The sequence below is a fragment of the Physcomitrium patens genome, chromosome 1, assembly GCF_059467195.1.
Source record: "Physcomitrium patens ecotype Gransden chromosome 1, ASM5946719v1, whole genome shotgun sequence".
In the NCBI taxonomy this organism is placed as follows: Eukaryota; Viridiplantae; Streptophyta; class Bryopsida; order Funariales; family Funariaceae; genus Physcomitrium; species Physcomitrium patens.
The window spans coordinates 11,481,210-11,496,872 of NC_143410.1; the positions used below are offsets into that span (position 1 = coordinate 11,481,210).

Here is a 15,663-nt window from a genome sequence, read left to right on the forward strand (position 1 = left end):
TTCAAAGTATTTTCATCAAGTAAAGATGAGGGAGTAGTCACATAAAAAAGTCCTACAATAAATCTTTTCAAAAATGCGCATTTTTCTTATGGCACCACAAGAAGTCTTTGTAGGCTATTTTCTATAGGCTTCTTTTACGTCTTTTGTTCTCACATAAATTTTAGTGCCTAAAAACATCAACATATATAGACATGTTTATAATTATAAAATTTTGGATATTTTATCATCTATATGCATGTGCTTAAAATTACCTCTTGTGGGAAATTAGCCCTTTGATTTGTTAAAAGGATTATATTTAAATTTTAGAAAGTAAACCAATCTCGTTTTAAATGGATTTCAGTAATAATCAATACAAGTCATTCAGTTTTATAGAATATCCTTCAAATTATTACTTATTTAAAAACATTTGATTGAATAAATATGTCAATTTCTAATTGTGTATGCAGTAATATCAAAAATATACTTGAGAAAAAATAACATTTTAATTTTAAGATTGCAAAATATTGTATACTAAAACATTGTCAGGAAGGTAGAATCATAAAAAGTCAATAATTACGTCTTATCAAAAACTATTCAGAAACTTTTGTGTTCCAAGTTAGTGGATTATTTTAGTTCAACGAACCATTTTATAACACTTCATGTAACACAGATTTTCTCACAGGTCATAATAGGAATATTAATTAGAATTTAATTTCAAAATCAAAAGTGTGTATTAAGTTTCAAATTTTAAACCAAAATTAAATAAGACATTTCATTTTGTTAAAGAAAAAACTATAAAATTTCACAGTATCGAAAACAGTAACAAATATATATATATATATATATATATATATATATATATTATCTTGAATCCGGGAAGATAAATTTCCTTTGAAACGACTAATGCATTAAATATAAGAAAAAAAAGAAAAAGACAAATGATTATTAAAACTTCTGATATCTAAGATTCGCTCTGGAAAAGCTTAAATAAAATACTATAAAAGGGCTGCAATAACCAAAATAAATCATTGATGAATGTACACAAATTAACAATTGTAAAGTTTAATGACGTAATTGAACACACATAAAAGTAACCATTATACATGAAACACACATACACCAATTTTAATTTTTTTTTAACAGTTTGGGGTGTTTACAAGCACTGAATTTCAAAACTTTTGACTTCCATGATATCACAAAAAGAAAAAGAAAAAAAAGCAGCATCATGCAGCGGGAGTAAGCAACGGAAGTCCATTTGGCAAGGAGCATAAAAAGCCGGTGTGAACGGGGCCGAATAGGCAAAAGGAAAAAGAAAAAGAAGACAAGCATCGAACAGTAGAAAGAAAAGCAACGAAACCGAAAGAGAATCGATAAAGAGAAAGAGACAGAAAAAAAAGAGACAGGAAGCGAAAAGGAGACGTATGAGCCAAGGTGCGGAAGGACACCTGGCAGCGAAGACGACAGCGGGTGGACATCTGGCGGTAACCAAGGGTACGCAGGTTGTGATCATGGGGACACCCGTGCTCTTCGGCGCCGGCGGGCCACCGTGGCCACGGGCTTGGCTTCCTCCGTCCGTCGGTCGTCGTCGTCGTCGTCGTCCCTGTGTGGCCACTAGGTCCCATTCTATCTACAATATTATCGGCATCATCCGGCGACTTCTTCTCGCACTGGGCCCTTGTTTGCCACAGCGACGTGGCCCCATTCCTCTTCACGCACCTCGAAGCGCAGTCTATTGGCCAAGTGCGTGGGCCACAGGAATGTGGACTCTGCGAGGTGGGAGCGTGCGGTGAGGAACTGACCTCAGCTGCGCTCGGTGTTGTTCAGAGGCGGTCATGAGGGAGAGGGTGGCAAGATAAAGTCAGTAATAGTGAGGGAGAAAACGTGTGTGTGTTTGGAAGTGTGAAGGGAATTATAAAGAAATGAAAGAAGAATGGAGGAGGAAAAAGGGGAGCATGTTTGAATGAAGGGGCTTGGGTACTTATCAACAGACCTCGCCGTGAGATTCCTGACATCATTGAATGAGTGTCCACGGATCATGGAAGAACTTCACACCTGGAGGCTTCCGAGTTCCTGATTTGGTGGAATTTGGGTGTCAGTGGAGATTTTGAAAGGGGGGAGGAATTACATACAGAAAGGGAAACAAGTACAAAAAATTGTAAACTAGAAGGAAGGAGTTGTGGGTGTTTCGATTTGACATTGAAGCCATGATCACGTGGATACTATTTTCCTTTATTCATTCATTTATTTATTTTTCCCTTCTTCCGATTCTTGTGCTTCTTGTGCTTAGCCTTCTTCGCCTTCTTTTCGCTGAAGTTGGAGGGAAGGAGCGAAGGCAGGGAATGAGGAGATGGCGGAGGAGGGGACGAAGGTTAGCGGGTATTAATTCTTGGGAAAGTTTTACCAGGGAGTAGTGCTGGCACTACCCTCGAGGCTTTCTTCTGCTGCAGCTTCGCTGGTCCTCTCCTTCCTGATCTGCCTGCTCGCATTTTTGTAGTTGACGATGTTGTGATTGTTGTTTCTGATGCTTTTCCGCAGTCCCCCGCACCGTACGATTCTGCCATTCACAGCCCCTCGAACACCGCCAGCATCGCATGCTGCTCTCTCTTCAGGGCCATTCCAGGCCAGACCACCTGCTCTGCCACCCCAAAAGCTCACCCAAAAGCACACTCAAACGGTTTGGACATCAGCCACTGGGCAGTTGCATCGACATTTTTCCCAGGCTCTCGTTCTCTGCCTCTCCTGCTCTCTCCTTTTCCCAACTTCCACCTCAGCTTTGTTTCCTGTGCTCTCCTCCACAGAGAAATTCAACAGCGATCCCTTGCAATCTCACCCACAATTCGATTGCGTCACCATCTGGGGCCTCTCCCCTGTATTAGCTCATCAGTTGCTTGTAGCCTCTGGGCCATACTCTCCCTCGTCATTCCCATCTTTTTCTCTGCTCTTACAATTCCTCCCTCTCCTGGCTACTGTACTCGTTGTGCTCCCCGTGATCATTGACGAAGTTTGAATACGGTTCCATCTCCCGCTATGTCACTCCTCTCCACTGATCTGGTACAAGAATGGCGCGCTTCTCTTCCCATCCATGCCTCCAACGTCGTCAGCAGCAGTATCACCAGCAGCACTGGCAACACTTCGTGGTACTTATTCTCCGCTCACTTGCCTTTCCGAAGATCTAAGTCTATTACTTGCCAATTGGCTCCATTCTGCAGGAAGTCTCAATTTGATGTCCTTATCCTTCAGAATCCCAGAGTAGCGCCCATGTATTGCTGTAACGCTTGTTCTTAACGGGGTTTAGGGTTTAGGATTATTCTCACTACCGTAATCGCTGTTGATGCAAGCCCTTAGCTCCTAAAGCGATTCGACCACTTGGTCTGCGATAGATTTCACTGGTGTTTCGGGGAGAGTACTACCGTGAGTATGCTGTAGATACTGATCACGAATCTTCATCCGATCGGCACGAAAAAGGTTCTGAGCAATTGAACTTTACTCCGGATTGGTGTGCAGCAATTTCAGACCCAACCTGAGAAGCAGGAGGTTGGGACCTTTGAAGGTGCAAAACGCCCAGAATATATCCACTGCGCAGCCTTTTTCAGGATCGCACAGTGATTGTCAAAAATCTGCGGGGGACAGGCTCAGATCGAGTGTAAGGTGTAGAAGTACCAACGGTGCACATGCTAGTCGTGTAAATATCAGTAACACCGCTATCGTAGGACCCGCTTCTGAAGACCTCCATGAAAGGGCTTCGTTTGCCCAAAGCGTTATTCCTGTTGTCGAAAAAATATTGGGGACTGATTCACACGAATCGTCTGATGAGACTGGGGAAGCATTTTCATCTATCGAAGAAGCTGTGGAGGCCATCAAAGTTGGCAAGGTACGCAAGTTCTCTTTTCGTCTTCTCAATGCGCCGATCTAGCTAGTTTCCAGTAGAAGTTGGTCACCTCAATGTTCTAGTATTCTTGGATCCTACTGATCATGAAAGGCGGCTTTAATCACCACACTGCCATTTTAGCCGGCCATATCACTTACCGCAGCAAATTATGTCCCACACGACAGAATTACTCCAATAATGTATTCCGGATTGTCGTTGGAATTCTTCAGTCTACCTGATTACACTATCAAGGATATTAGTGGGATGGAAGTAGTGGAAGTTTAATTTCGATCTTTGGAATTGAAATGAAAATAGGTGTAGAAATCATCCGTCTTTGATAAAAAATAAAAAATAAAAATCTGTTTTCTTCCAGTTTGTGCTGGTCGTGGACGATGAGAACAGAGAGAATGAAGGCGACCTCATTATGGCAGGATCACTCGTAACACCGCAAGCAATGGCATTCTTGGTGCGGCACAGCACTGGGATTGTATGTGTGTCTATGAAAGGCGAGGATTTAGACCGACTCGGTCTTCCACTGATGGTTCCTCAAGAAGAGAATGGCGAGAATATGAGGACTGCGTTCACCTGGACTGTGGTACGTTACCTCTGCTTTATCTGTGTACACATACATAAGAAACCTTTTGAGGACCGTGAAATTTTTTTCAGATCCTAATTTTTGTTTGATTAAGCATAGAAGTCTTAATCACTGCTGAAGCGGTGCATTTACGTAGGAAATTTTGCTCTTAGGGGAAGGTTACATGTGGGGCTTAGAAGTCAACACATGACTGTAAAGAAGAGTAGTTTTCAACTCAGTAACATGGATGGTGTTTTGGTTTATAGTTGTAACTTTTCTCACTGGAGGTTATGCGTGATAAGAAAGTTGCTGAACAGTGTCAGCATTAGTAATTGAGGGTGCTGGGTTGAATAGACTCAGCGGTAGCAATGAAAAGTGTCATATTCGGCTCATCGTGCTGTCTCCTTGTTTCTCGCTCTGAAGTAGGGCAATCTTCTGAATACATGTGCCACACAGTTATCTCTGAGCTACGTTGATTAGCATTGGTAGAAGCATCTGGAAAGTTTTTTCCATCGCGTTTCAATGTCATGAACGTTCTTTAGGAAATCTATTCTTGTATACCACTTTGAGAAGTAGTGGACCAGCGGAGATTTGAATCAATGTCATTCTTGGTCTTCAATTTCATGTCTACCTGGCGAATGTTGAATTATTAGTGATGGCTGAAGGATTGTCTATTTTAACATCGGTGATATCGTTTGAGCAGGATGCAAAGCATGGTACGTCAACAGGTGTGTCAGCAGCAGATAGATGCCAAACAATAAAAGCATTAGCATCACCAGATTCGATACGTGAAGACTTTGTTACACCCGGCCACATTTTTCCTATAAAATATCGGGAAGGTGAGGAAGGTTCAAAGTTATGACCCCATTAGCACAGCTACCATTTGCGTTTGCAGTCGGAATACGACTATCGCTGGACAAAGTTGGTGAAGATTGTACTTTTGTTCTATTGATTAGATTCTTACGTACTCGTACATTCACTAACTATAATCGATTTATTTATTGCTTCGTCCTATCTGAAATGCCATCCCCATTGATCGCTCTTGGTTAAATCATTGTGCATTGCAGCCAACAATTTTACGTACTGGTACTCGTATTTGGCAGCATAGCTCTGTATTACTTAATTATTTAGCGTAAATGTACTCAAGCGTACAGTGTACTTGTTGTTGGCTTACATCGTGTTTCGACATCAGGGTTCCTTGTTATTCACGAGTAGATCGAGTCAAAATAAAAATGCCAACGTATCCTAGCTTTCGTAATTTGTTTGTGCACTAAAACAGCAAAATACCGACAGCGATATTCATACAGCTGATACTTTGGTGTTTTTCCTGCAGGTGGAGTGTTGACTAGGCGGGGACATACAGAAGCAGCGCTAGATTTATCGGAACTAGCTGGGTTACCACCTGCAGGAGTCTTGTGTGAGGTTGTTAATGACGATGATGGCTCAATGGCTCGCCTCCCTTATCTGAAGAAGTTTGCAAAAGAGCACGGGATACCTTTAATATCGATTGACGCACTTGTCAAGTACTGTCCTTTATTCTCTCTCTGTTTTCTTCTATGTGCAAAACTTGAGTGTAAGCTGATACAAGTTTAAATTGTTTTGGATTCTACGTCTTTGATAGAGGTTTCGGATGTTGGAACTACTTCAGGTTGTAGATGGTTCAATGATTCACTTCTAAATAGCTGGATATCATACCGTTGGTAGAGGTGCTGTCTTTGAAACACACGCTAGTCATTCAGACTCAATGACAATAAAATCAAGCTGTATGAACTTGGCCTGTGGATGTTGATAGTTGCTGATAAAGGATTTGCTTCTGACAGATATAGAGAAGAATCCAAGAGAAAGACCTTGGTCAGACGGACGGCGCGTGCAAGGCTTCCAACCGAGTACGGGGAGTTTCAGGTGTATAGTTATGAGTCGAATGATGGGTTGGAACACGCTGCTATCGTTGAGGTAGTTACAGTCGAACCTGCTTGAGTTACAAAATTTCTTTGTTCACGATGATGCAGATGAGAGGGAAGACTTTAGAAGCGAAGGTTGATTCCAGTTTAGTATTAGTGTTAAGATTCGTTTGAGAGTAGTTCGTAGCTCTGGATCGTTAAAGTGAAGCTTTCTTTCATGTCAAATTAGGGCAGTATCGAGCACTTAGTTTTGAAGCTTTTCATGAAATTATCTCACGTCTTCCTAATTGTCATGTGATTCTGCAGGGTGACATAAGCAGTGGGCTTGACGTTTATGTCAGAATACACTCAGAATGTTTGACTGGTGACGTATTCCGCTCTACGCGTTGTGATTGCGGTAGCCAGCTGTCTGATTCTTTGTCGTTCATAAAGCAAATGGGCAGAGGTGTTGTGGTTTACATGCGAGGGCATGAAGGGCGGGGAATCGGTCTTGGGCATAAGATGAGAGCCTACAACCTGCAAGACGCCGGGGCTGACACTGTGGAGGCAAACCTTCAACTTGGACTTCCCGTTGATTCACGAGAGTATGGCATCAGTGCCCAGGTATTGGATTGCTGCACATTTCCTCGCTGCTGGTCCAGATACACTTGACAATTATTGGTTCGATTTTGTAGTAGGTTGAACACAGACATGAAACCATGGTCGAGCAACTTAGTCTCTTCCCTGATGCAGCAAGCTTAGAACTGGTGTGGCCAATGGTTGAAGCTTTGTTGATATTAGCGAGCGGTTGTGCGGATGCAGGATCCTTGAGCATAGGACACCTATGGGTTGTTCGTAGATAAAGAATTAATGAGTCATTGATTGAGTAACCCGGAATGTGTTTGATCAGATGCTGCAAGACTTGGGGATCAAGACCATTACATTGCTCAGTAACAATCCTGCTAAAGTGAAGGCTTTGAAGGAGCTGGGCATTGGGGTCCATGAGCGAAGGTCTATATTTTCCAGTGTGACGAAAGAGAACCGACGGTATCTGGAAACCAAGCGCATCAAGATGGGACATATGTATACTTCGAGGCTGCCAGCAGTAGGGACAACGGATAGTGTTGACCTGGAAGATATTCTGAGCAGCAATGACTTAGTTTGATATACGTAGCACAAAATACATGTAATTTCTTTATTTATTTTTCTTTTTATTTTTGTTCGATTAATCGAGCTTTTGTAGATTTTACCGTGTCGTAGTTCACCTCAAAAAGATCTAGGTTCATTTGAATTGAAAGATTGAATCAGAATCGGAAATCAAAGATCGAAGTCGGGCAATATTAGAATGTGCATCTTTGTTTGCGGTATGGGGTCTCACGTTCAGGGAGAAGTGTAAGTCTGGCTGATTCTGTGTCGTGTAGAGCAAACATGGTACAATTCGGATTATATGTATACCTTGTGCATTTTGACAGAGAATTAGAGAGAACGAGCACATAATCAGTTGGATCAGAATACAAAAAGTTTTGAAACGGCCAAGTTCTGAGACTAGCAATTCAAAGTAGATGAAAGGAACGGATGCCCGACACAAGCAGCACTAGAGGGAGTAATCATACGTACATTACAATGTGTGTCATTATTCAGCGACCCTGGAAATGGTTCATAAATTCATTCCATAACGTTAAAATTGCAGGGGCTGAGTAGGCCTCCATTCCACTGCTACATTCTGAGCTGAGGCTTTCCACGACAGTATGTTCATAGACACTATTCTCTCTTGCAGAGTTAAATTTCTGTGCACTTACCTGCATAAATCTTGTTTATTGGATGTGAGGTAAGTTCAGTTCTCATCAAGATTGAAACTCTAATTCTGGAATAACCATGAATCATTTCTTGATTGTGAAAGTATATGCACATTCTATTCTAGACAACAGCTACTTCGTTCCACAGACGATAAGTAGATGACGAAAAAGGACAGTATATTTCATATCAGTTGTGCAAATTAAACCATTCGTAATACTTCCTAAAATATCGTATGACGTTCCTCATGCATTTATTTTGCATTCATGTACTGTATTTAGAACTTAACAATTTGGAATTGAAGAGATAAGTCAGCCTATTTCAGTACCAGTAGTATATACATACACATAGATATATGCTTGGTTTGTTCACATGAACAAATCTGATTGAGATTCTATATACTATTTGTTGTGCTAAGTGAACCATAATCGCTTTTTCTATTTGCTTAATCATGTTGCCGAAATAAATTGTTGTAGCTCATCCAATCAAAAAGAATAATTCAGAGGCTTAGCTGTTCATCAGCCTTCCCAAGCTTGCTGGTCCTTCCCACTCGCAGCTAGCAGGGACTGTCTTCTCGTTGCTTCTCAACAAAGCTAGCCTGGTTGATCACGAAGTAATTTATTACGACTGGTGCTGAGAGAACAGTTTCTTTGCTTGCTTCGAAGCAACTAATCTGATATACATGTAGTAGGGCGGAAGACAGATAGGGTGTCTAAATGTGCAACGAAAGTACGTCTTGTAGCAATCCATACTCACACAGGGTTCTTCACATAGAGCAACTTCTCTACAAACTTCTGATTCCTGGACATTTCATAACCTATCAGGTATCTTCAATGGCCATTAAAAGAAACTTGATGTTGAAGGTTGTTAAACCAACCTCTGCAGGATCAATCGTCCGTAGATAAGGTTGAAGTCTCACAAGTCAATAGGAGAAATAACGTTGTGATCATGCAGCAATCGAACTTGGATGACCCAGAAGAAAACATTCTTCAGCTTTTGCGGTTTCAGATACTATAAAGCTACTTATGATCTTGACGTAGCTCACTTCACGAGATTTGCATGGACAGCAAGGATGTCAGTTTCATAATGTCCTACAAGTGGCATCATCTAAAGCAATCAAGAGACGTGAGGGATAACTTGCGAGAGCGAGATACGGGATCAGACATGTCGTACAATACCGGTGGGATTACTACTTACTGTATGGTCGTTCAAAGCCTTAAGCGAAAACAACGTCTCTCGCGTTTTGACAATAACTATCATCATGTTGAATCCAAAGTTTTGCTGTCACATCCTTCACTTATGTGTACAGTCGAATAAGGCTAGAGAACTAAAAGAGCTGTAGCTCATGGATCGACTCATCATTCACCTTAGCACATGAACTTAAGATATGGTCTTTAAGATGACGAAAACAGACCTAATGAGCTGCAGTGACTCCAATAAGACATAAGTTGAGAAGGTTCAGGTTTTAAAACTCATGGATTGAAATAGAATCATAAATATTGCGGAGCATTAAACACAAGGGTAACACTATTTGATGTGGAATGAAGATGTAATAACCAAAACCAGAGACTAGTCGTTTCATGAATCCCGCATCGTCCAGGCTAGTTCTGTGATCCATCACAAATACTACAGACGAGACAACCTCAGATACTCATCAAGTACTTGCAACAGAAGTCGAAGTCTTTGTTTTTTGAGGGAGAGATTGAACGAGGGGTAATGGAGAAATTCTCAAGATCGCCAGCTTCTCAAAGTGTCCTTGCATTAAAACTCCCGATCTGAACATCCTGCACACTTGACACCAGCAGAAAATTACATGCCTAAACGTCGATGAATTTATCCCAATTTGAAGGGACTTAGAACTAGATTACTACCAGCCAACGAATCCATATAATTATTTCTTAGAATTCCGAAGCACATCTCGAAATTACTGTTAAAAAGTAGAAAAATGGGTAGCCTAATCAAATATCCTCTCACCCAATATCGACACATATTTTAGGTGATCGAAGAAAGGAGTGACCGTAACCCTAAGGTGCAGGACACCGTTTCATCGTACAATTGTGTGAATTAGATCACTACCATCTTCAAGATAACATTAACGTAGTAACATGCAAGGACAAGATTACCCTGCTCCAGAAAGATGTAAATGGACTCACGAGTGGGAAGTATGGGCTTAATGACAGGACGAATCTTCAAAGCCTCCACCAATTGGAAAACCTCGTCATTGCCCGTACCAAGGAACATTCGCAACACATGGTCATTGAGCTTGCCGGCTGCCAACGTTTTCTGCACAACGCAATAAAAAACAGACAGTAGATAAACATGGTTGAAACGCCCAGCAAAGAAAAGGGAAAAAAACACAAATGGGTACAGTAACGAACCTGGAAAAGCTCGTAAACCAGGTAGTCGGGGACGGAGGAGAGGTCAGAGAAGCGGTGAATGTGAACGACGGCAGTGACAAGAGTCAAGTCAAGAAGGGACGGTGGGGGCGACATACAGAAAACGAAAGAAAGAGATCAAGAAGAGGGTGGAGGTTCGCGTATTTGATATACGACAATGATGAAAGCTGCTGATGCTGCCGTTGCCGCTGCCGCACAGCTTGTAATAACCTACAGAATATAAGCCAAAGATGAAGTGTACAGAGGAGATATTCAAGCAGGGCAAGGCAATAGCAGGATCGAGGAGGGTCGAAGCTCGTTCACAAGCGATTGCGACCAAATTGCTGGCTCCTCCGAAACAGAGGCGCAGCAACTCCGGCTCAGTGTGCGTCGTGCTCTGCTTCTGTTCTTTTCCGAGGCGTGGAAATGGGGGGGGGGGCAGGGTCCTGAGACCGTAGTTTCCATGACCATGTCGGGGAACGGTCCTCCCAGGCCTGAGACCGTAGTTTCCATGACCATGTCGGGGAACGGTCCTCCCAGGCCTGAGACCGTGCAAAAGGGAGTGTCCCGTTCACACCTGTTCGTCCTCGTTTTGCATTAGCTCTTCCCTCTGCCTTTTGTTTCTCTTCCTCTTGCTCGGCCTCTTATCGCTCTCTGTTCTCGTGCTCCTCCTCCTCCTCCTGCGTCGTTCTTGCTGCTGCGTTCTCGTTATCACCTCTTTCTTTCCCTTGGACATGCCGGCCTCATGGCGCATCACTACTATGCCGCGTGCTTGGACGACCGCACCACCGAATTTCAAAACCACTCCGACTTGCCTCCCTCTTCCCCTGCCTTCCGTCTCCGCCTCTCTCGCCTTCAAGTAGGTCGCCCCCTGTCGCCTCTCCGCGGCTTTCTCTCTGTGTTTGATTTCCTCGCTTGCTCTACCAGCGTTTTTTCTTTCTTCTTTTTTCTTAATTCTCCCTCTTTCTGTGCTGTGTATGCAGCAAGAGCTTGCTCAATTCGAGACTCGATGTGTCGAGACCCGGCAGGCCTTGGACTCAAAGACCTCCGAGGCCAATGCCATGAAGGAGCATGTCTGTCTCCTCGAAGGTCAGCTTCATCAATCGGAACAGACCATTGCTGGTGTGAAGGAGCAGCTCTGGGGTCTAGAAGAGGAAGTTGCGCAGCTCCAGGCTGATCAAGTCGCGCTTCAACTCCAGCTGGAATTGGATAGCGCCAATGTGAGAAGCGCAATTTGCCATCCGTTCAATTTGCTCATGCGCGATGTGATAGGTTTCGGTTTTTAGCAGTATGTACCACCATTTGTCTGCTCCTCTTTCGATTACCAGGGCAACGTTGCTGTCGTTCCACAGTATGTGAATCTCTCTAGAATGATGCATACGAACATTTGAGTTTATCGCCAGCTATTGTGTGCAGCACGCTCGCGACGAAGAGGAGTGGGACTTGGAGAGAGAGGAACTCAAGGCCCAAATCGCTCACCTTGAGACAGAATTGCAACTTGCTAGCTGTAGCGACAGTGAATTAGATTTTCTAATTACTCCTGCGAAGAAAGGACATTTAGACAGGGATTTGATCTCCCCTGGGACTTTGAATGGGTTATCACTGCAGAGTCTACTTGATATGGGAGAAGCTTCATTAGAGGTAGAGGAAGACATCCATGAACTAAAAATGAGGCTGGCAGAATCTGAAGCCCGTGAACGAGCTGCCTTGCATGAACTGACGTTGAAAGATCGGGAGCTCGAAGAATTGAAAACTCAAAACAAAAATCTGAAGGTACTGGTTGGAAATAAAATCATGTTGTGTCCTGTGCACATCGGGATCCTCTAAGCACGAATATTGCAACATTATAATCCAATATACTTGTGCAATATTTTCCTTGTGCTAGTAGTCAAGTATGGTTCAGCGGTCTCTCTTGATGTAATCCTCATTTGTAAAAGCTTTCGTGCTTTACAGGAAGAGGTAACGACAGAAAAAGGAAAAGCTAAAGAAGAAGCAGAGGATTTGACTCAAGAAATGGCTGAGTTGCGATATCAGTTGATGGAGATGATAGAGCAGGAGCGGGAACTGCGTGCCCAAGCTGAGCAAGCTTCAGTGCTTCGGGTTGTAGAGCTAGAGTCTCAGGTAAGTTATTTGTTAACTGCATTCTGATAACTGCGTCTTCAGGCTACTACATCATGCTGGTTGCCCTCCGGGCAGCATAGGTATGATGTAGGAAGGCTATTCCTGTGATGTTTTCGAAGTACCGCATATAAGTCAGAATTAGTTGTAGAGATTAGCCTCTATTCCCTATTCAGTTTCTTTGTCTGCAGCAGAATCCTTTCACTACGGTATTTCAGTTGTTGAATTTTTTAGCTGTGTTTTTTCTGGTGTCGATTGTACTCGTGTCTGCTAGCCTTGGTCCACCCTTTATGTTCTGCACCCGCATGAACCATTCGTTTACGGGATGAAAATCCCTTTATAACTGGGATATGAAACAGCCTCTTTTGATGGATTATTAGCAGTTCCGTCGGAATTTAGGGTTGTTTCTTGTTATCTCCCAATTTGTCGAACCACACTTACACATCATCGGCCAGCCATTTATGCCGACACTCGTAGATACACTTGGTCCATCCATTTATCATTGTGTGTTTTATGACTTCCTTGCCTCTCACAATTCACCCTGGGTGGTTGGATCTTGGATTCAGCGAATCTTGGAATATTAATAGAGAAAGCGTTTATCTCACATGTTATTAATTTCAACTTAGGAGGCCTTTCGCCAGTTATCAAGAGCAACGAATGTTTGATTCAGATTATCATTTTAAGCCATGATCCCGTCAAATTGTTTGGCCAACAGGTGAAGAATGCCCGTCAAGAGGCGGTGCGGGCGCTTGTGAGTCGTAGAGAAACTGAAATGCAATCAGATCGGTTGGCCATTGAGCTTCAACGAGTGCGGCTTGCTCTTAAGGTGAACGTTGCATTAAGTTTTTATCTTGTATTGAAGGACTCGTTCATTGAAATAGTACATTACACTTTACAAGAAATTCGGTAATCAATGCTACCTGATACTCAGATCTTGTCAAAAAGTGGATTTCAGGATACTGAAGAAGAAGTGAGAGAATTGAAAAGGAAGCTTAAGCATGCTCAAGAAGAAGCTGAGCAATGCCGAAATGATTTATCTTCAGAGACCGAAGCAAGGTTGAAATTGGGGAAACAGGTAATTTGTTCTATTTCAACATACGCCTACATTTTTTTTCTTTTCCTGCTTGCAATGCTGTTCCATTTCGAAATTCTTTCTTTTTTCTATCTAACTTTCTCCTTAGTAATGCAGCTGGAGAGTTTACAAGCAGTTCGCAATTCCTTGGTGACTGAAAATCGCGACCTGAAGAAAAGTCTGGATAAAGCCGTTGCAACTAGTTCTGAGTTAGCAGAATCCCTCAGGATGAAAGAGTCAGCATTGCACACATTAGAATCAACGATTAGGAGGAATGAAAATGAATTTGAGAGTAGTACTGAAGGTATCTCATGGCTTTTTCTCGCAGACATCGTTTTTCTTCTGTTCCGTTCTTTTTTCTTTGCTAATTCGATAGGTATCTGGATGTTTTCAAGTTAACTAGTGACGCATTATGGTGTTTTTTGTGGTGACCAGTGTTTGGTGATTTTGTTTATTTTATTACTTTGATTTTCTTATTTAAAACGTTCTATTTAGTTAATGTTTTTTTTATTACCTTTTTCTTGCTTTTAAAAAAAAATAATTTAATCTTTTTCTCCCTTCTCATGTAATTCTGTAGTGATTTAATGGGCTCTCCCTGTGCAGATTTGTCAATGGAGCATGTGAAAAGTGAAGGACGGATCTCAAGTGAACAATTGGAGAACCAAGAAGACGCTACTTCTGAAAGCTTAAGTACTCATGATCAACTTGATGCTGAAAGCTCACACATTACAGGTAAAATGCTTTTAATCTGTCCAGGAAGCCTACTCGGGTGTTGCTTATCAGTTCTCCACCACCATATGAATCGAATCACTAGAAATGCTACCCTTATTGTTCCTGCTTTTCAGTAATTTACTTCAAACCCTTATTTCTCGAATTTCCTGTAACTGACAACGATTAGTGAATGTGCAGGTGGTGCTACTTAAAATGCAGATACTTCCACCAGTTTATCAGTCGTTTGCTAGAAGTCGACCAGAACATTCACACCTTTCGACACGCCTGGTAGAAAGAACTGGATGTTCAATCTGCGGCCCTTCCTACTTTGGTGATGAAGATGCAATTACCAGAATGAACTGAAGACTCAATACAGGAAAAGCCAATTTTAGATGGTTACAAGTGTGTGGAGTAATTGGAATTTGTTGATTATTGATGAAAATCAAAATTCGATTTGGATTCCGTTTTCATCGAAACAAGCTAAAACGGAAGTAAAAGATCCAGGCAATGATTGCTGGCAGGGCATCTGGGAGGAGAAATTTAGGAGTGGAATTTATGTGTCTGTTATCGCGTGACTTTCAAAACACAAGTTGCAGCAGTGCGGGTATTACACACAATCCAGGCATCAAGTAAAATCTACATTTTGTAAAGCGGATATAGAAAGGTATTGCCTGACACATTGTCACTGTTTAATATAACGGAGAATCTGCGGTTTCAAATTGAAGATTGTATGCCTTCTGATCAGTTGTTTCTGTAACTGCTCAGTGTTCACGTAATGAGTTACCTGCCCTGAGTTACGCGACAAGAGCTTTTTATTAAACTCTGAAACTTAATGGCATTCTTTAGACCTCATCTTAGTTTACATATTCCTGTGATTCAACTGGTTGTATCCTCCTCCACACGCATTTCTGTACCATGGCGTTCTAGGATGAGTCAGATCTTTGTTCATCCGATCTTCAGCAGACCCAAAGTTCTCTGATTGTGGGTCGAGGATTCGTCTGTCTTGGAAATGTTAGTGATCAGCGTTTTGAATTGTATGAACAAAGATCATCTGTTTCTGACTTGGTTGAAGATCAGAATGTTGTGTTGATGTAGTAAGACAACAAGGAGCAGAGCACTTTTCGATGAAGTGAAAAAGTCTTTGACAAATGCTACTCGAGAAGTGTAAACTTTTTCTTGTGAAGCAACGCCTAGTATTGTACGTGTTACCTTCAGTAGAGATCTGAACTACAGCGGTTTTTTACAAACATATGTTGTCCATCCCCGCAGTTTGTTAGCCTACCCTTACACAT

The 15,663-nt window shown here is 42.2% G+C and overlaps 3 protein-coding genes across 5 annotated transcripts; 2 read left to right on the plus strand and 1 right to left on the minus strand.

Moving 5' to 3' along the window:
* Window positions 1–2,398: 2,398 nt before the first annotated feature.
* On the plus strand, window positions 2,399–7,626 carry LOC112281573 (uncharacterized). Its single transcript, XM_024518227.3, has 8 exons — window positions 2,399–3,116; window positions 3,484–3,850; window positions 4,221–4,442; window positions 5,125–5,260; window positions 5,755–5,944; window positions 6,242–6,374; window positions 6,629–6,925; window positions 7,212–7,626. The coding sequence occupies exons 1-8, from the start codon at window positions 3,007–3,009 to the stop codon at window positions 7,464–7,466; spliced, it is 1,710 nt and encodes a 569-aa protein (XP_024373995.1). The 5' UTR covers window positions 2,399–3,006; the 3' UTR covers window positions 7,467–7,626.
* Window positions 7,627–9,543: 1,917 nt separating this feature from the next.
* On the minus strand, window positions 9,544–10,836 carry LOC112281581 (uncharacterized). Of its 3 annotated transcripts, none has more exons than XM_024518247.3 (3): window positions 10,474–10,836; window positions 10,249–10,378; window positions 9,544–9,879 (listed from the first exon to the last, which is right to left on the minus strand). In XM_024518247.3, the coding sequence occupies exons 1-3, from the start codon at window positions 10,585–10,587 to the stop codon at window positions 9,857–9,859; spliced, it is 267 nt and encodes an 88-aa protein (XP_024374015.1). In that variant the 5' UTR covers window positions 10,588–10,836; the 3' UTR covers window positions 9,544–9,856. The 3 variants fall into 3 exon arrangements, with proteins under 3 accessions (XP_024374015.1, XP_024374003.1, XP_024374010.1); XM_024518235.3 differs by having other exon boundaries at window positions 9,544–9,886; XM_024518242.3 differs by having other exon boundaries at window positions 10,219–10,378.
* A 225-nt stretch (window positions 10,837–11,061) lies between these two features.
* Window positions 11,062–15,095, plus strand: LOC112282387 (uncharacterized). The gene is made up of 9 exons (XM_024519956.3): window positions 11,062–11,329; window positions 11,454–11,690; window positions 11,887–12,243; window positions 12,424–12,591; window positions 13,304–13,414; window positions 13,544–13,663; window positions 13,778–13,964; window positions 14,264–14,392; window positions 14,570–15,095. Exons 1-9 carry the CDS (start codon window positions 11,216–11,218, stop codon window positions 14,581–14,583), a joined length of 1,437 nt encoding a protein of 478 aa, XP_024375724.2. The 5' UTR covers window positions 11,062–11,215; the 3' UTR covers window positions 14,584–15,095.
* Window positions 15,096–15,663: the final 568 nt, after the last annotated feature.